General features: G+C 40.6%; 1 protein-coding gene across 1 annotated transcript in view; it reads left to right on the top strand.

Moving 5' to 3' along the window:
• LOC117485961 (ephrin type-A receptor 6-like) overlaps positions 1-21,444 on the top strand; it is a 167,844-nt gene that overhangs the window by 43,258 nt on the left and 103,142 nt on the right. The window contains exon 3 of the mRNA XM_034134673.1: positions 864-1,527. Within this exon, the coding sequence (XP_033990564.1) occupies positions 864-1,527 (664 nt within the window). The remainder of the gene's footprint in view (positions 1-863; positions 1,528-21,444) is intronic.

Raw genomic sequence — 21,444 nt, 5'->3', positions numbered from 1 at the left:
CCCACCCTCCCTGTGAGCACAGTGTGCTCTGATTGGTCGGGACGTTGTGGATCGCGCTGAGCTCCGTGGAGGTGTTGTTTCCTTGTTAGCGATACACAGCCAAACACAGCCAAACTCATCCTGAGCACACACAAAGTCACAGCCAAAGTAAAAACAATAAGTGTGCCTTGATATTGAGTAAAAAAAAGGTTGATAAACGCTGTGAGAATGGGTCTGCAGAGAGAATTTTGCCGCGATCCCAACTGTCTGTTATCAGCCTGCAGCCAGGGAGGAGAAATCAGCAGAGCTGCCTGCTCCCTGCACACAGATGTGTGTGTGTGAGGAAGTCCGTTGATTGGTCAATTTGGACCAATCAGCGGGGGCTTAACGTAACGGCTCCGCGGACGTAACGTAACGGCTCCACGGATTGGTCCATTTCGTTCCGGGTACGGCTTGACATCATGCCGTACCCGGAACGAAATGGAAGAATCAAATGGGCAGTGACGTATCTCCAACGAGGCGTTTTGGGGAGGTATTTTCTGTGTTAGAGTTTTACTCGCTACAGGGTGTACTTTGAGGGTTTGTGACTCTGCACACCGTTTACATGCATAAAAACCTTCATAACACACAAGGGGACGGGTAATAACCGGAAAAGCATGACATGGGCCCTTTAAGTGCCATAATCAGAACACAATTAAAATGTAAAAAAACTACTCTTCTTATTCTTAACATCAGGGTGCTGTTTATTGTCCATCAAATTCATATTGAACAGTTACCTGCTAGGGTCAGAAGAGACTTTGGACTTATCACTTAATTACTATTGTTTGATTAACTAATTGCTATTCTTTGTTTTTCCTTCTTCCCCTCTTCTGTCCTCTCTTAAGTGGGATGCCATCACAGAGATGGACGAGCAAAATCGGCCGATCCATACTTTTCAGGTGTGCAATGTGATGGAGCCCAACCAGAACAACTGGCTACGCTCCAACTGGGTTTCTCGACAGGCCGCCCAAAAGATCTACGTGGAGCTTCGCTTCACCCTGAGGGACTGCAACTCCATCCCTTGGGTGTCTGGCACCTGCAAGGAGACTTTCAACCTCTTCTACCATGAGACTGACGAGGCTCACGTTGTCAAATTCAAGCCCCAACAGTACACCAAGATCGACACCATTGCGGCTGATGAGAGCTTCACTCAAATGGACCTCGGAGATCGCATCCTCAAGCTGAACACTGAGGTGCGTGAGGTGGGACCCATGACCAAGAAGGGCTTCTACCTGGCATTTCAGGACATTGGTGCCTGCATTGCCTTGGTTTCAGTGAGGATTTATTATAAGAAATGTCCGTTCACGCTAAGAAACCTGGCCTCATTCCCGGACACAGTGCCTCGTGTGGACTCTTCCTCTTTGGTTGAGGTGAGGGGGGCTTGTATTGACCATGCTGAAGAAAGAGACACACCCAAACTGTTCTGTGGAGCTGATGGAGACTGGCTGGTGCCCCTGGGAAGATGTGTCTGCAGCGTTGCTTACGAGGAGTTTGATGGCTCTTGTTCTGGTGAGTTTTTCAACTTTTTTTTATTTTATTTTGCATTTTACTCATCAATGCTATTCTTGCTGTACTGAGAAAAGAGCATTTGTAATCGAAACTGGCCATGGTTTTTAGTGTGTGGAGCTTGTCGGTTATATGGTCCAACTAAAAGGTTTAGGTTTGTCAGAATTAGGGCTGTCAGTCGATTAAAATATTTTATCGCGATTAATCGCATGATTGTCCATAGTTAATCGCGATTAATCGCAAATTAATCGCACATTTTTTATCTATTCTAAATGTACCTTAGAGGGATCTTTTTCAAGTTTTTAATACTCTTATCAACATATGAGTGGACAAATATGCTTTATGCAAATGTTTGTTCATTATCATTTGAACAATGACAAATATTCTCATGAATATTAAACACAACAACCTCTGAACATTACAAATATTCGCCTCAATTCAACCTGGAACCTCTCTCATACATTAATACAATACAAAGTGTGTGTGTGTGTGTGTGTGTGTGTGTGTGTGTGTGTGTGTGTGTGTGTGTGTGTGTGTGTGTGTGGTGTGTGATGTGTGTGTGTGTGTGTGTGTGTGTGTGTGTGTGTGTGTGTGTGTGTGTGTGTGTGTGTGTGTGTGTGTGTGTGTGTGTGTGTGTGTGTGTGTGTGTGTGTGATGTGTGTGTGTGTGTGTGTGTGTGGTGTGTGTGTGTGTGTGTGTGTGTGTGTGTGTGTGTGTGTGTGTGTGTGTGTGTGTGTGTGTGTGTGTGTGTGTGTGTGTGTGTGTGTGTGTGTGTGTGTGTGTGTGTTGTGTGTGTGTGTGTGTGTGTGTGTGTGTGTGTGTGTGTGTGTGTGTGTGTGTGTGTGTGTGTGTGTGTGTGTGTGTGTGTGTGTGTAGACACCGTGATGGATCGTTGGAGCTATGTGCAGCTCAAGGCATACATGCTCGAATGGGAGCTGCCTGGATGCTGCAATCATGTTGCGCGCACTATCCGTGCTGAGTGTGCTGACAATGTCCCACTGTCTGGCTACCTGCATAAAGTCAAGTGCTCGGCGCAGTTGTCGGCAAAATGTCGCTCCTCTGTTTTCATTGAAACAGCTCCTTATATCCGTTAGCGCAGCTAGCTACCACCAGATGCTAACAACAACAACAACAACAACACGTAAGGTGTGCCTCGCTCGCGCCACACATACACACACTAGGGCTGTGCGATTATGGCAAAAATCATAATCACGATTATTTGGGTCAATAATTGATATCACGATTATTAAATACGATTATTCATTGACTTTGAAAAAATCCATTTATTGAACTTTAAAACAAATACAAATAATAATTTGAACAGTATCTTTTTAACTGTTGATTACCCTGAACGTATAATTCAACTGAAAAACCAATACAAAAATAAATAAAATAAATGATACATTTAAATAAATAATATCAAAATAATAAATACCAATAAACAAGATCAACAAATATTTTGGAGCGCACTTCCACAAGCTACTAAACATATATAAATACAAATAAATGAGACTAAAATAAATTAGATCAAATATGTTGCAGTGCACTGTCACAACCTAGCAAAGCAGAATAATTGTTTTTTTCGATTATGTTGTTTTCGTAATTGTGGTAGGCCAAAATCGTGATTGCGATTAAAATACGATTAATTGCACAGCCCTAACACACACCCTCCCGGTCCTCCCGATGGCCAGTCCGGGCCTGCCGGTGAGCGTGGAAGTGTGGTCTGCCACAAGCGGGCGGCAGGAGCAGGGCTGTCACTGTCAGCTTCAGCTTGTAGATGGTATTTTAAACTCGATGCGCTCTGAAACTACGGGGCGGCCGAGGACAAAAAATACACATGCGTTAATTGCGTTAAAATAATTAGTGGCGTTAATTTTTGTTTGCGTTATTAACGCGTTAACTTGACAGCCCTAGTCAGAATACAAGCCTCTGATACAAGCAAGCCTTGATGGTTTGACAAATATGGGTAGACAAACAAGTGTTTTATATGTGAGAAACAAAACTTTAAGACATAGTCAGGGTTTTTACCTAAAATAAATGATGAATGCTTTTTTCTTTTAGCGTTAACCAAAAATCACATGAAGGGTATTCGGTTCTTTCAGAATTGATCACTTGTTTTTAAGGGTTCCAGTATTTCTTCCTCTATTTGCTACTTAACAACTATGGTGGATTGCACTGTCGTGCATGAAGCTGATTTTCCACCGTCGTCCATTATACATAAATGTAGCTTTTTCATATTATTTATCTTCCCCCAATTGCAAACATTACGTATGTTTCATCCTTGTGTAATTCAGTCTTGTGTGTTCCCAAGTGTTCATTTAATCTTGTATCAGCATGGTACGACAAACAGTTTGAAATAGTAACCTGACCAGGAAGACAGCCATTTACTTTGTGTACGTGGTGATGCTTCAGCGAGTCAGATAGATAAGCAATGTGGATAGATGAAGTGGCTGATATAATATCTACAGGCTTCATTTACATTCACCTCATGCATTTTAACAATGTGTGCAACAACCTCAAATCATATAGGTATGATGTATTATATGTTAATGGGTGTCTATCTTTCCACAAGCCCATATATTCCATACAACTACTGTATACGTATGTATGGATTGTACTACTATGCTTTCATACATCAACCGTTTACAAAAGCAAGTTTTTAATGAAGAGGGAAGCTTTAATTTTCCCTCTTCATTCCCTCCTGCTCCTCATCACCCCTCCTTCATTTTTCCGTTATTGCCTGCTGCTAACTCTGGAGAATCAGATGAGATCTCATGTGAGGGGATTAGAGTGTTTTGGGCTGTAAGTGTCATTGAGATTTTATCTCAATGTTTTTATCTGGTTAAATAAAGGTTAAATAAATAAAATAAAAAATAAAAATTATGCTCCCCTGATTCTGTCTTAAGCGATATTAGTGAGTGTGTGTGTACGCTCGCACGCACAAAAAGATGCATGCCTATAAATATATTTGTAATCTAAAATATCTTGTGCTTGGTCTGTCAGTTACCAAGATGCATTAACACTTTTTCTAGTTTTGAAATACATTTTGTTCTATGATATTCAATTGACTTTTGTTGGACATTTGTCTTCTTTTGTATTGGCCTTTTGGATACTGCAAGGATTCCGAAGAGATCATTTCCCCACGGCTAAGATGCACTCAGCTGTAACTGTGGTTATAGTACATACAAGATAATTGCTAGGGCTTGTTTTTCGATAACACAAATCTTAACAGTGTTATCGGGAAAAGCAAATGCTTGAATGGTTGCTTTTGGGTTCATATAATTCTCCAAAACAAATAAAACGACTAAAGTTTTGATCCTATTCATTTGTGCTGGAAATGTTTGGTCAACATATTGCTTTTGAAATGCAAAAACTATAATCTTCAGTGTGTTTATGTAATTTACACGGAGCAGTGCTTTTGTCATACTGTGACACATAGTGCTGTTGCGTCCAACTTAAGGTCCAGATATCAGAAGTCTTCCTATAGGAATTTGTGCTGTGTGTGTGATTTATATATACTGAGAAAAGGTGTCTGTACGTGATCGTGCAAGCATCTAGGAATGTTGTTGTGTATATCAGTGGTCCAACACCTGCTGTCCCAGGAGCTTCCATGGTGTGACAGATTACCTCGGCTGGCTTGGTTCCAGTTTGATCCTGAACCCTCTGATATGAGCTTTGGTTTATCGCTGGTAGTACCACTCACTGGGAATGCTATAGTGCAAAAAAAGCTACGTTCATGAAGGCCCAACACAATCTCTCTTTAAGCCATGTACAAGCCATTGAACTGCTTTGTTTTTGTAAACTGTGTTTATTTTATGGTAGATAAATCCGCAATCTACAAACATCCAAATGTACTCACTGAAAACCAAACAAGGGCTTCATTCACCGACTTATCAGCTGGAGTCTGAGCTTTCTCTCATCCTGATAAGTGATAATATATACAATGTCTGATGTTTAATTACTTACACTGATTTTAACACCGGCAAATGTTTCAAAATCTGCAAACAGTATAAGATTAACCGTACAGGCCGTAATTCATACTGGTGCTCTCACACACATACATTAACCTTTTACATACAGTACATACATGTTCACTCTTACACACATACATTCTCCTTTTACATACAGTACATACATTTTCACTCTTACACACATACATTCTCCTTTTACATACATATATTTTCACTCTCATACACATATATATTTACATTCATACATTTTGCTCTCAAATTATCATATTTCAATCCACACATTCATATATTGTCACTCACATATTTATACATTTTTCACTCACATATACAAGTGGACACAAATACAGTGTTTCGTCTATATTGGGCTGCCACTTTTTTTAATCTAAAGGCTGTACTCTTACTTCACTTTTACCAGAATTAAGTAGACAGACAATAGATTGTAGAATTAGCCCACGGTGGATGACACAGTCCTATTTTGGTCCTCCCCATGTCTCCAACTACAGCCTTGCTTAGTGCTCTTTTGAAAAATGATTTCAAGACTATTCAGTGCTCTTCTCCCACCATCCAGAACCAGATGTCCTTGTACAGTTGATTACGTTTCATCTTGTGGTATGGGCCGGCGCGGCTCCCCAGCTGCACTCACAGCTGCAGCGCAATCAACGGGCCAGGGGTTAAACTGCAGCTGTGATTAGAGCTGGACTGTACCAAAATTGTTACTTCATGCATGTCTGTCCCTTTTAATATTTGTCCCTATTTGTATTTATAATTGTTGGTTGACAAAAAATTACATAGGATGAATTAACCGGCTAATGAGGAGTTCAAAGTCAAACCAAGATTTTTTAATTTCATCCTGTTCTTTATCAGAGTGTATATCTAGATTTTGGGTAGCACCAAATCAAACCATCACCACTGTGTTCTGCAAGTGCATTATAAAAGACAGGAAATTGTCCATTATTTAAGTATTTACCTTAAATATGTCTTGGGAGTGTTTGTCAGTTCTGATCTTTGCGATGTAGAACAATAAGCAACCACAACATGGTCACCTTTCAGTATCCCTTTATGCCCTACAAAAACGTGCCTCTCCTCCTCTCTCTTTTCTATCCATCACTCTTTGCTCTCTCAGAAGCAGATTTCACAGTTGGGTTAAGTTTAGCCCTTTAGGCGTTGTGATGGCATTTTGCTGTTGTTATTAAAAGCCTCCGCACAAGGTACCAGTGGAGCGCCTTGGGTATTGAAGGAGAAAAACTGAGGTGGCTGGCCAAGCTAATGCTTCAATTCCCAGTTTACTACTGATTTAAATGCCTCGGCTGATTGTATAGGAGAAAGATTACTGGTGTGAATAATCTGTAATCTCTGTAAAATACCATTGTAGATAGTTTTCTTTTAAAGCGCAACATTGACCATTGTGCTCCTCATATCTGGTTGCTTATGTGTTATGTGATTTAATGTTCATGCTGCTCACTGTAAGTCACAGGTGAAAACAATGTAACTGTTAATGCATGTTAAGTAGAGGAAATAATTGCTGTTTTCTATTCTGAAAATGTTTAATAGCAGGGAGGCTAAATGTTGAGTAACCTTCCATATTTTCATTCTTTAATTACAACAGATTCATGTGTATGAGGTGTGGGCCAAAGTTCTCCTTAGCACATTACTCTGTTCAGGTCTCACAAATAGTGCTGCAGATTAGTTTGGAATTTAAATTATTTTCATTAAATAACACCGCATACCAAGCCAGAAAAACAACTACTCCAGTTCTGACTTGCAAATGTTTATTTATACTAGAGAAAAAGATGAGTGTCTGAAGTGTAAATTCAAGGCTTTAGCTCCACTGAGTTAGGAAAAAAGGCCATGCTCTCCACCCAGCTAAAGCCAAATAATATATTTCTCTAATTCAAACCCAGTGATGTTGCTCACAATGGTACTTTCATCTCCAATCATTTCCTGGATGGAGTCAGTGTCAGTGTGCTGCAGTAAGGCTGAAGTTAATCAAATCTATCAGCTAACAATAACCCCAATAACCCACATCTCAACTGGCATGCTCCTCCGTTTATAGACTCAGGCTGGCAACCTCTTCAGTTCAGTTCTCATTTCTTGGTTTTTGTTGTTGAGGATTTCCATTTCACAAGGATTTTTATCTAAAACAATAGAGTTTATGAGACTCATTCATTAAGCATCATATTTATTTATGTTTTTATAAGTGGGCCTTTAATTTGTTTGCTGTTTATGTATGAGAACGCACCCACCCACATTTAATGACCGTTTTTCCATGTTTACCCTTGACCATGCAACAACATGGTGTTATTTTCTGCTTTATATTTACTGTGGAGGGACTCTGGTGTTTGGATGGATGTAATGAATGAATGAATGAAAAGGAGACATGCAGAGGTGGAATGAAACTCCAGAGTGCTCGTCTCATTCTCTTCTACTGACTGATGTCTGCTTTAGAATGTAACCGCATCCAATCAATGACCAGTGAGTGATGTTCAGCACAGCCAACTCCAACACAATCATTCCTGGGCCATCACAGTAATACCACGTGTCAGGGATTTGTGAAGGGCCATAAACTTTGACAGAAAAACTAAATGTGGAGACCATGTTCTTGATTTCAAAATACTGGTACAATTCCTGAGTTGCTCCTCTTGAAAATGAGTGTCTTTCTCTTTTTATCCCTCTCTCTTTCCCTTGCAATCATTCTCTCTTGCTCAACCCATCTTTTTTTTTTTCTCATCCACATGAACATGATGGATAGCTCTCATGCTCCACATCTGACCCTTTGATAGTCACATTGCTTACTGGATAGTGGTGCTAAGGTACCTATGTTTAATAGAAGCAATTCATTGTTTTGGCCGATATGGACACACAAACACACACGCTCACACTGCTATAGGGCCATTTAGTCCCCATCCCTGCACCTTAATGATACTATCAAATAGTTGTTTGTGTTCTTTATCTTACATTTTAGAGACCTAAACAAATACAAAAAACGTATGTATATTTGTATAAATCTTTGCGGCTGCTGCTGTGTCTTCTTTTTTGAGAACTTGTGCTGTGCTTCTGTTAATAGGGGTGATGCGATCGCCTTCAGTGTAGCTCATTCATTTATTTCAGGATGGATTGAGGACCATGAAACTTGGCTGTAAGGTTATATGACCGTATCATTTCTAATTGGTTCTCATTAATCAGTTAATTAGCGCGATGTCCATCCATGGAGGTGAAATGAAGTGCTATTACTGCTAGCCTTGAGGCCATGCAGTGTGTATTGGGATTTAGAGGAATATTCTGGAGTTTTGTAATATATTAATTACTGATTTGATTATGTTGCATTAGATTAGTTATTGTTTATAAAGCTACATTTAAAACTACACTGTTTAATATATGCACATTCCCTCTAAAGAGAGGAAACGGACTTAGAGAGAAAGCGCTGAGGGAGACAAAGAGCTGCTTCTTTTTAAAGCATCCAGCCCTTTCACAATTTATCTCCATTAAGTATTTTTGTGTCTATTGTTACAGGTGGAGGTGAGCATTTTTCTTTGGACTGTTATATGAGTGTTTTGTTTATGTAGTCTGCACTTGCATATTCTGATTAATGTGTGTTAGCGGATATAGTGTGTTGCAGACTAAAATATCCTGTTGTATCAGGTATATAGTTAACTAGTGTGTGTGTGTGTGTGTGTGTGTGTGTGTGTGTGTGTGTGTGTGTGTGTGTGTGTGTGTGTGTGTGTGTGTGGTGTGTGTGTGTGTGTGTGTGTGGTGTGTGTGTGTGTGTGTGTGTGTGTGTGTTGTGTGTGTGTGTGTGTGTCTGTGTGGTGTGTGTGTGTGTGTGTGTGTGTGTGTGTGTGTGTGTGTGTGTGTGTGGTGTGTGTGTGTGTGTGTGTGTGTGTGTGTGTGTGTGTGTGTGTGTGTGTGTGTGTGTGTGTGTGTGTGTGTGTGTGTGTGTGTGTGTGTGTGTGTGATATCATATTACAACATAGATATATTGTATAATATAAACTTCCGCCTCGTCCTTGGCAGCACTCCAGGCAATGTCTAAATAAAGCCCTACACAGACACAGACACACACACACACACATGCACAAACAAACCCTAAAACATCAATAAGAGCAATCTTCAGTGTTAATGCAAGAGGACGCCTTGCTACGACTGAATGATTGACACACACACACACACACACTCTCACTCTCACTCCATCTTTTCCCATCCCTCCATCCCACACATTGTAAGACAATCTAGCTGATGCTGTTACCACTGAGTGTTTTACAGCAGGTCTTGTGTGTTTGCCTGGCTCGGTGTAAGAGCTCTCTGCAGTGCTATGAATAATGTAATCACAGTGTGTTTGTGTGTTTATTTGTATGTGCGTGCACCAGCCTGTTTGTAGCTGGGTGCTATTTGTTACAGTATATACTGAAACTAAGTGGTTCTCCTCTGTGTTAGGCTGGAGCAAAGTCAGAATAAAATATTTACATTTTAAAATAATGTCGCGCCACACAAATTGAGAATTACTACGCACGTCCTGCGGTAACCTAATGGTAAACACCCCCAAGGAATTGCTCGGTATATGGAATTGGAAACTCACGGTTTGCCACATTTTTTGGGCCGTCTATCCTGAGATCACAGATCAATTATGTCATTCATTTAAGATCACAATTTATCTCTAAATAATGAAGTGCAATTTTTTTTAAAAGCCCCATTTTTTAGCTGACAATTTGACATAGTCCACCATGGCACTGGAATCACACCTGCTGTCTAAAGTGGGCTACACATAGGTAATTGAGCAGCTAACAGGAGCAGCTGTGTTAATCTTAATTGGCATGCTGGTATACGCGTCCTGAAGAAAGTTCCACTTATAAGACATTTTCAATTACAGCATGAAGACAGTCAGACAACAATTACAGCACATATCCTTCAACCTGTCAGCCCTCCAAATGAGATGTCTCACACACACACGAGGGAGGCTGCACGGGAGAAGATGCACATAATGAATCGCGGGAAACACACAGACACTGAGACAAAGACACACAGCCAACAACACACAGCAATCCTACTCACATTTTGGTCAACAACATATGACGCAAACAAATGCCTAAATCCACTCAAGCATTCACATCGGAGTGTTAATGCAAGAGACAACATTTTTCCCTCACAAAACATGCTGTAACAAACACACACACACAGGGAGACGCACCAGGGGGCTGGCATCAGCACAGAGCTGTTTACAGATGGGCCACACAGCAGGGAGACACTGTGACATTTCAGAAAGGGATGGTTTTAGTTTAACAAGCATGGCCCTTCAGGCTTAATTGGGACTGTCTGGAGAAAGAGAGAATGTGTGTGTGTGTGTGTGTGTGTGTGTGTGTGTGTGTGTGTGTGTGTGTGTGTGTGTGTGTGTGTGTGTGTGTGTGTGTGTGTGTGTGTGTGTGTGGTGTGTGTGTGTGTGTGTGTGTGTGTGTGTGTGTGTGTGTGTGTGTGTGTGTGTGTGTGTGTGTGTGTGTGTGTGTGTGTTGTGTGTGGTGTGTGTGTGTGTGTGTGTGGTGTGTGTGTGTTGTGTGGTGTGTGTGTGTGTGTGTGATGTGTGTGTGGTGTGTGTGGTGTGTGTGTGTGTGTGTGTGTGTGTGTGTGTGTGTAGTGGTGTGTGTGTGTGTGTGTGCTGTGTGTGTGTGTGTGTGTGTGTGTGTGTGTGTGTGTGGGTGTGTGTGTGTGTGTGGTGTGTGGGTGTGTGTGTGTGTGTGTGTGTGTGTGTGTGTGTGTGTGTGTGTGTGGTGAACGGAGATCGTCGGATACATTTAACCAGCAGACACACACTCGCAGATTTCTGAAGGACCTGTCTCTTCCTCAGGGCAGAGCTGAGGTATATCAAAGGCAGGGTCTTTGGATTCTATTTACCTAATTATTTGATTTAGCCATTGACTGGTGTGAACTGCAGTCTAACCCTAATGTCCTTTAATGTGCACGAAGGCTGCAATGTGGCAAGATATGTGGACAACAATAAGGACATGTGGGATGAAGTTAAATTGTTAATGTTGGTATCCTACATGAAGAGATGCAAAGTTAAAATAATCTCCAATATTGTTTTTGAAAGAAATTGAGGCGAGATAGATCCCACCTGAGGACTGTTCTTTTTTTTATAAAGGCCCTATCATTAAACTGAGTTTTAAATTCATATGTATAGGTTCTCATTACCTGAATGTTTTTTCTACAGTACGGTTGAACTTTAATGCATGGCTTTCTGTTTGTTGTTTACAGTCACTGTATTAGCCTTTGCTTCTGTAGCCATCACAAATCATATAATTGAAAGCTCTTTGAACACCAAGGGTATGCTAATGCGTATTTCCCCTGAGTTGTCATTAAGCTCAGTGTACAACAGAAAGGCGTGGAGTTTCCCTGCCAAAGGCTTGAATTATGCCCGGTGTAAATGGCTGCTGTCAGAACAATGCTCTGTCACATCATCCTGGCAGTATGCGGAGTGAATAATAATTATAATGTAAAACATTCATTAGACATTATTCCAAATTAAACATTAAATCTGAGACGTGAATAATGTTAAAATTGATCAAACTGACAACACAGAAGTAGTGGAAAATATACGTTATATTTAATAATACATGATACTGGAAGTTATTGATATTTAAAACCATATTTTACATAATGGCCCAAACTAAAACAGGTATTGTTTATATTTGTGTCAGAATGGGAAATTAATGGTGCCAATGCGGGACTCCTTTAACTCACAAAAATACAATAATTGTAGTTATATTTTACTTTTGTCTTTTAAAAGCAGAGTTTCTCATTGTTATACCCATAGGCAAATGTAATGATTAAGAAGTCAAATATCCAGCTGTAATTTAAATAGTGCTGCTCTTTGCACTTTTCTTTAGTCAGATCCATATTGCACATCTTGGAGTAAACAGGCAATGATAAGAAGACTGTACCAGAATGTTTGCTGGCCCAAATGATCAACCATGATGCAGTAATAGTAAACCAATAATAGTTACAATCTGTGTGCACTGTTTGTATTTTACAGATGCAATACATCCTCTTTACACGTTATAATGAGAAGACTAGTAATTGCTTTTGTAAGATGATGTGGTCTTTGAATACCGCAAACCTTGACTGTAGTCTCACCATGTTAAACCTCTTTGTACTACTAAAAGTTGCTGACCATGCAGTAGGAATCAATGACCTCAGTTGGCCTCGCTTCGGGAAAAATGGGGACAATCTGTAGCAGAGCAGGGAGGTTGTGAGCGGGGGTGGTGAGGTCTTCCTCATGAACTCAATGGTGATCTTCCTGCTTGTGCCACAGCTTGATCTTCCCACTATCTGCCACCGACCGGCTAAATTACACCCAGCTGGTCCAGAAAACGAGACTCAATTAATAGCCACAACAGACAGGGAGAAACCTGGTGTGACCCCAAAATTGCTGACAAGGCAGTTAACCAATAGCATGTTGGAAAGCAGATATAGTGTAAGTTGATCACAACACTGGTAGTGTGACTCCACCGTCCATCATTCTATCCTTTCTTTACTGTAAATGGCAGCAGACCTGTAGTCTTAATTATACAGTCGGACTTGGCAAATGTATCATATCTTGCTACTCTATGTTTATGAAGTCCAGTGTTCATTAGCCATTAAGAAAACATCCCTCCTTTTTAAATTAGTTTCAATATTGCAAACATGGCTAGGTTTTGAATAGGTTCGGTTGATACCTAATCGGGATATGAAGACATCCACAAGAAATATTACAGTCACATTAGAGAAAACTGTGTTATTCCATTGTTAGTGAAACCATCAATGTTTGGTTTTATTTAAGGGTTTGGCGTTAGGGAAGTTTGATCTGAATGTAAAGTAAATATTTGATCCCGACAAAATTGGGAAAACCACTTTGTCTATAGGGTCCGCTCTGAGTCTTTGGCATTTGACTTGAAGTGATAGTTTTTACTGAATCCACTAATTATCAACATGAATGTACACACAAACTTCAGTAGCAAGCTAAGACTCACAACTAGGGATGCTCCGATCACCAATTTTGGGGCCGATCGCCGGAATCAATATTGACCGATACCGATCGCCGATACGATCGAGTGGGCGAGGCCTATGGGAATCTTCCATTTAAAGTGATGTTTAAAACTCAGTTAATGGGGCTCATTCACTGGCGCTTCCACAAACAACAACCAACATAATTATTACATTCAAATGAAGTACATTATTCAAGTTTACATTAACTTTGGAAAATAACACGGGAGAAATTAGCGGAAGCGCTCTCTTTTCCTCTCTCTCCCTCTCTCTCTCCTAACAGCCTGTCAGTATCTCATGCAGCTCGCTGATCCAGTAATGAGTGACCCGACAGTGAAGAATAAAGATATTTATAACTAGTTTAGCTTGTTCCAGAGGTAGATAAAATAGCTAAGTGTGTTAGGTCTAACTCTTGTGTGTTTCGCTCCGCTCACCGGTCCGTCACAGCGGGTGGAGCTGCAGGATTTCTGCTTCACACACGTTGCATACCGCTATTTTATTGTCATTTTTGGACACTTAAAATACTGCCAGACTGGTGAAGCCATTTTGGCGAGCTTGTTTTGCCGTGCACAGAGAAAAGTGTCATGTATTTTACGTCATCATTTTACGTCATGCGATCGGCTCTCGTGATCGGCATTTTTAGAGAGCACCGATCGATCGGTAGAGAGTGAGTATCGGCCGATATCGATCGACGGCCGATCGATCGGAGCATCCCTACTCACAACAAAGTAAAAACTGTTTATTTGCATTTTCTTTTATGTATGACTACAGATACTCAAGTACCTAGCTAGCTCTGTTCATATATCAGTTACATTGCTCCTCATCAGTGCTTTGGCTTCCTATGTGTCTCTTTAATTCAGTCACTTGATGAGCATTAGAGACTCTCTCGTTGTCGCTCTTCAAGTTGTAATTGAGAACAAATGTGAAGAGGGAGAGTGTTTAATTGGGGTTGTCAAGCAGGGGGGCGGGTTTGTCGGGCACCTAGAGATCTCCTCATCTCTTCGCGTTTTAACAGTTTAAGGAATAAATTATGCAAATCGCAGTTTTTGCGAGTCCTAGTTGCGATGTGAACTTGCGGTGACTTCTGCTTGGCTTCTTCCCCCCCCCCCTTCACAGAGAGTTACTTCAAAGCGAGGAAGTGATCAAAGACAGTTGGAAAAAAATGATTCCCCAACGTACGACACCCTGCATACATACATACAGCTCCTGCCTGTCTCGACACTGCATACTCTCTCTCTCAGAAAACAAAAGCTGGCGACACTGTCTGATGTTTCCTTGTTTTTTTTTTTGTCTCCTCAAGCACCGACCTGTCAGATATTGCAACATTTCAATTGATTTCCCTTTTTTCTCATATCTGTGTGTTCTTTTTTAGTATGTAAGAGACCAAGAGACTGAATGTGTCATTAAAGGGTATGTATAGCACGACATGGCCCAGATAACACATCACAAGGCTGGATTGAAGAGCCGACTTGTCATAAATGAAAGAACATGTTAGGAGCTGGAGACAGCTCCTTCCCAAGAAAAAAAAGAAAGAGAGAGAGAAAAACAGGGGTTATTGGGGGTTCAACAACTATGAATAGACTCAGTAGCTGTTTGTTTATCCTCCAGACACAAAGTAAAAGAGTTAATACTCTTGTGCCCAATAATTAAAACATATACATGTTTCATCTATGTGAAGGAATTAATTTTGTATAGGAAGCCCTCATTAGCGAGAGGGTGGAGAAGAGGTTTTGAAAGTTGTTCCGATTGAGATATCATCAGATTTCTGTCAAGCATACTGGAATCAGAATGTCTTATCTTACAACGCTATTAAAACAAAAACCTATCTTACATGAGCTAGCTTCGCACCTGAAGACAAAGATGAATGGCTTTGGTCTTAGCACCAACCTGTTTATGTATTTATAGTCATCACTTCATTAATTCTGTAATGCAATGATTTTCATTTTTTACAATGTTGGTTTGAATTTTGCTAAATACAAGTAACGCGTTTTAAAACCTATTTGTTTTCTTTGTCACGTGCATTGCATCTCAGATATCATCACAGAGACAGATTTAGACAAAATGTCAAAGTGTAATAATCTACAAATGGTGGTTGGTGAAAGATTGACTTATTTCTTACAGTCTGGCCCAGAAATGGAATCTGTTTTCTTGTCCCAAATTCAACAGCCTTATTTTCCTGCTGGCACATTTCTGGCAAGAGTGCTAACACAAGCATGGCACTTTCATTGGCTGCTGGTGAATGTCTTTGCACCTGAACCAGGTTTATGGCTCCATGAAAACCTACTTGTGCCAATGTGGGTGGAGCGGCACTGATGAGGTTGTGTTTTCACAGAACAGAAGGCACAGGGCTTCTTTGGTTGCCATGTTGGCATGAAAATGTACTTGGGTTTGCACCTGCTTAACCAGCTCAAGAAAAATCAAAGTGTAATCGTAGTGTTTGTGGTTGATGATGGAAGATTTCAATTGGTGCTGGTATGTAACAGAAATTGTCTGCTGTCCATCACAGAATACTGATCATCTACGGCACATCAATTATGCTTTATTAAATCAATGATTTGAGTACATAAACCCCTGCTGTACTCGAATGATTGAGTGCTTTCAATGCTTTCTGGACATTTTTTAATTCAAGCAAAAGTCAAATCTAATACTCAAGTCCATTTTTAGATTTTAACATTGTAAATAAACATTTTCATTTAAAAAAAATCCCTTTATTGAAAAAAGGAAACATTGGCATAAAATACTCAAACCCAGGCCAATAAAAATGTTTGTTCTTGACCATTCATGCATCATCTTATTTGATTCTGATATATTTTTTTAAGTGTTTCAATGCAGGTTTTTTATTTTTTAAACTAATTTCTGCTTTCAAAGGCACATTTTATTTTCGCTGACTATCTGAAGGCACTTTCCTGCCTCTAAAGATATGTACCTAGATATGTGAACAACAGCACAAAATAACTTGACAATGACATGTAAAGAAGACAGTGTATTTTTTTGATCCCACTAATTCTGGTTAAAATCTAAATTCATAATATCCTACATTGCATTTTTATTTTGATTATAATGCATCTTATAAGTTGCCATTTGAAAAAAGAACCTATTTATCTCTAGTTCAACTCTAACTAAAATGTCAGTACAGTGACAGTTTTCACCTCGTTGATCCTCTTCCTCACCCCATGGGAGGCAGATGACCCCCAGGGCAGGAAGGGCTTTAACCAGCAGTAGGTGTCCCTCAATATGCTGGACTGCGACAGCCAAGCTTGTTAGTCACACTGGTGGAATTGCGCACACACAAACACACTCTCCCTCACAAACACTCTCCCTCACACACACTCTCCCTCACACACAGACACATGCACAACTCTCCCGTGGATAGACTTAATCCAGCTATTGAAATGGGCAAGCCGTGATAGCAGAACTGGGTCAGTTCTAGAGAAAACCGTGGTGTGAAACCGGTCTACTCAGGGGGGATTGAGGTCTGAACTTTGGCTGAACCCCCCCCCCAACAAGTACAGCACACAATAAAACCACAGAATTTGCTGGATGGAATTTATTTGAATTAATGCTGACAACTTCATTGATTAGGCTCAAACATGGTTTAAGCCACATGAAGAGCATTTGAACATGGATAAAATAGACTAGCTGTAATTGGGTTTCCTTCATGGTGAGATTACCGAGAGAGGAGGGAGTTTAATGCTGAAGAGCTGTGAACGGTGGTGACTCTTGCAGTGTCTAATGTACTTCACATCTTAGGAATTACACTTCCTTTTAAAATGTTCGGGTGTATTTAGGACGTCATGTTTCAGGTCTGTTTGAAAAATGTGTCCCTTACACCAGTTGATTTTAGACCCTCTTGAGTTTGTCTTCAAGGTAAAGGAAAGGTAAATAATAAAATGCATGTTCAAGTAATGCCCATTATTTAGTTGTGAATGTTATATATAGCCAACAGTTAACCAGATGTTACAGTGTGAAGTTTAAATGTAACTAATCAATTCAGTGCAGGAAACAGATTCAAAAATATCGTCTGGGAAATAACTCCAGACTTAATGAGTCTTTCATCAATGTGATAAAGTTTTACATTTAAGAAGTGTAAGATCAAAATGTATTTCATAGTGTGAGAGCACAGAATATGTTTTAGTTAGCTAAAAATGGAAATGCTACTTACATAGCTTAAAGTAGTTTAAAAAAGTGTATTGCAAAGAAACGTATACTATTATCAGAGTGTATGCTAGAGCAGAGGCTTGAATGTAATCTTTAAGCAACAGGGAGAATGTCTTTGACTTATTATCACATCTTTTTTAGAGGCCAGAATGTTGGCAGCCATAGTGTATTGTGTCTGTCTCTTCATCTCGCTTGGTAAATTAAATAATGGCATTACTGTCACTACAATTACAACTTATCTCATTGGGTTAAACGGCTCCATCTGTGGGTCTTTTGGCTACCCACGTTGTACATAAAGATCTAAATGTTCAGTCGTTGGGCAGGAATTGTATAGCAAATGGAGGAAAAGGAAAGGCTGAATGTACCAAACAATAACTGTATATTCATGTCTCTGTGCATACAGTTTAAGTTTTTACTTTTACTGGTTCCCCTCGGTACAATTTGAAGTTGCATTTTAAGAGGTAGTACTTGGCCACAAATCAGCTGAACGAAAATAGTATTGCATTTAGTGGAGCCATTTCAACCCAACATTACTCTTTGAAATGGTAACACTGCACCATTAGACTTCAGCAACTAGTCATACGAATGGTTCATCTGAAATTCCTACAACACCCCAAAAATGCAAAGTGGCTTTTTATATCACATTAAAGGCCAACAGTTACAGAGACAAAAGAGCACAGTGTGTGTATGTGCAAGTTAGAGTTTGTGTGTGCATGTGTATACTTTTCCTGCTTTTCTATCCAAGTGTCTTGCTTATATTCTAATGTGTGCAATTAATTATCATGATTGTGTGCAGCAGATAGTGTGTGTGAGATGGTGTTCCTATTCTCACAATCATTGCCCCTTCTGTTTGCATGTCAATTTGTTGTGTGTATTTATTTCTTATATTCTGTGCTGCGTGTGTACTTGGGTGTTTGCGCCTTCTTATTATCTATCACCAGCTGCAGCTAGTAGGCGCTGGCAGCTCATCCCACTCAGGCTGATGTATGCTTATTGGGAGGCCAGAGGCAGAGACTGCAGATCTGATTTATAAACCAATACAGCTTGTTTTATGGGGGATTGATCTGCCTGAGTCTCCACCACTGAAGCGTTCTCCTTGTCTTTATTCAGAGTGACAGCAGGTAATAAAGATATGGCGGGGAAAGAAAACGATGAAAGTGTTTACAATTATACTTCTTAGCGCCATCACCTTTTCTGACATTCATTTATTATGCAATTTTTCAAGAGATGTCAGAAAGTTCAAAACTTCTTTGTACAAGGAAAACACTATAAAGCAAGGCACAGACAATGAAGACACCCCCTCCTATCTCCTGTTGTTTATCTTATTCATTCTTTTATAGGGGCTTGGCAATAGTTCAATATTTTGTCAGCTTTCAATGGAATCGTATCATTCAAAATAATATATCTCGACAAACAATCTAAATAAAAAAGCACATGCTGTTCTTGAGCAGATGGAGTTCTTCCAGTTACTATCGAATTTTAGATGTTCAATAAGATGGGTTTTTTTCAAGAACTTTCAAGCCAACATTGCTTTTTTATATTGCCCTTGAAAAAGGATTAAGTTAAGCCTTATTACATGGGGTGCCTTCTCTCTGGGTGCTGTAAATTCACTAAACACAGCCAATACTTTCATGTGCTAGATGGTTCTTTCTAGTTGTGTTTCTTCTTTAAGAAGACTCTTTCATCCTCTCGAGTATTAATAGCAGAAAGACAGGATCATGGACAGTCATTAACATTATGTGGGTGTCAGGGCACCAGAACACCCCAGGGTGTCAGACTCAAACGTCTGCACCTGACTACAGTCTGGCTGTCTCTCACACACACTGATAAAACGCCGATGCACACAGAGACCTGGAAACAGAATCAATGGAGAGGCCACTTACTGCCCACCTGGCTCTCTCACCGTTTCTCTTTCTTTTTCTCCTTTCAATCACCCGGCGTTCAAAAGAAATGGTCCTGTAAGTGAAACATATCTGCAGCTGCTGTGCTTTTCAAAGCTTAAGACGACAGAAAAAACAGCCAAACAAACAACACACACACACACACACACACACACACACACACACCAGTTGCTTCGGCATCACTGCAACTTCTATTTTTTTATTATCCGTTGCGACCATGACGCCATCTGCGATCGATTAACTTGTGGACAATGATCCCTCGCTCTACGCCTCCTGTACCCAGGCCCGGACTGGCCATCAGGAGGACCGGGGGGGTTTCCCGATGGCCTGGCCTGTTAGGTGGCCTGCCTCACACAGGGTGACTGGCTGTCTACATGATGTGGCCTGCCGACATGGCCACTGTCATACAGATCATACATCAGAGCCCTTGATTGGTCTCTGTGTCATTCAAGCTCGGGATAACTACAGCTCAGGTGAGGTAAAGGACTCTCTGAGTGTTTAGATAGTTAACTTTGTCTAAGTTCTCAGTGGGTCTCCAACGGTCTTTGCTGCTGCCTCAAAGAGGAGCAGGGGGGAGAGGGGGGAGACAGGAGAGGCTGATTCAGAGCCCAGATACACTCACAACTATAAATGAAGCAAAAATAAATAAATAAACAAGTTTCAGTGTTGTTGTATATTGGAAATAGTATGTTATTGGTTATGGCCATGATTTTATGATTATTGAAATGTATACAGTTCTGTTTCATATGGGTGTTCCCATAGATCTAGTCTCTTTATTTTCCCCTCAAAATGCACCAGATTGATGCATTTAACTCCAAAATAAAAATAAAAATCTTACCGTGGGAGCATGCCCCCGGACCCCCCTAGAGGATTTGAGGTCCACCCCCACTTACAAATCACATGGATAGGTTCCTAAATACATTTATAATTTTTTTTTTAAATAGTAACCCATGTCCATACTGTATGTTTATTTGTTGGTAGGAGATTTAAACTATAGGGCTATAACTATGGGCAGCAACGCTGTAAATATTGACAAATAAATCCAGCAAAATGGCACAAAACAAACTGGTAGTGGCCTGGCTGGGTGTATAATTTCCGGCCTGACTTATTGTCACGGTCCGGCCCTGGCTGTACCTGTTCGCTCTGCCATCGCGTGAAGGGTCTGCAAACAAGCGACCAACCGAAAGGTTAATGTTAATGTTCTTGCACGTCACAAAGGCACGTCACACCCCCCCAAGTATATTTCAGATCTGTTGGAAACACTGCGCACACACACACATACACACAGTCTATTATAGAAGTTGCAGTGATGCCGTGTGTGTGTGTGTGTGTGTATGGTGGTGTGTGGTGTTGTGGGTGTGTGTAGGGTGTGTGTGTGTGTGTGTGTGGTGGTGTGTGCATGTGTTGTGTGTGAGTGTGGTCGCTTTGTGTGCTGTGGTTGTGTAGGGGGCGTGTGCTGTGTACTGTGGTGCTGTGTGTGTGTGTGTGTAGTGTGTGTGTGCTGTGTGTGTGTGCTTGTTGGTGTGTGTGTTGTGGTGTGTGTGTGTGTTGTGTGGTGTGTGTGTGTTGTGTGTGTTGGTGGTGTGTGTGTCTGTGTGTGTGTGTGCTGTGGGCTCTGCATGTGTGTGTGTGTGTGTGTGGTGTGTGTGTGCTGTGTGTGTTGTGTGCGGCTGTGTGTGTGTGTGTGTGTGTGTGCTGTGGTGTGCTGTGTGTGTGTGTGTGTGTGTGTGTGTCCAATCCAACTGATTCTGATCTCTCTTCATGGGGGGGACTATCATGGGCAGCAGTGCTGGGCTGTAAATGCAATCATTTTTCATCACTTCATAAAAATGTGAGATTGTTGACACTGGGACATCATATTTCCTGATATATATTTGTTCATA

The sequence above is a fragment of the Trematomus bernacchii genome, unplaced genomic scaffold, assembly GCF_902827165.1.
Source record: "Trematomus bernacchii unplaced genomic scaffold, fTreBer1.1, whole genome shotgun sequence".
NCBI classification, from domain to species: domain Eukaryota; kingdom Metazoa; phylum Chordata; class Actinopteri; order Perciformes; family Nototheniidae; genus Trematomus; species Trematomus bernacchii.
Note: the sequence above shows the minus strand (reverse complement) of the source record. Positions and strands in the feature narration are given on the sequence as shown.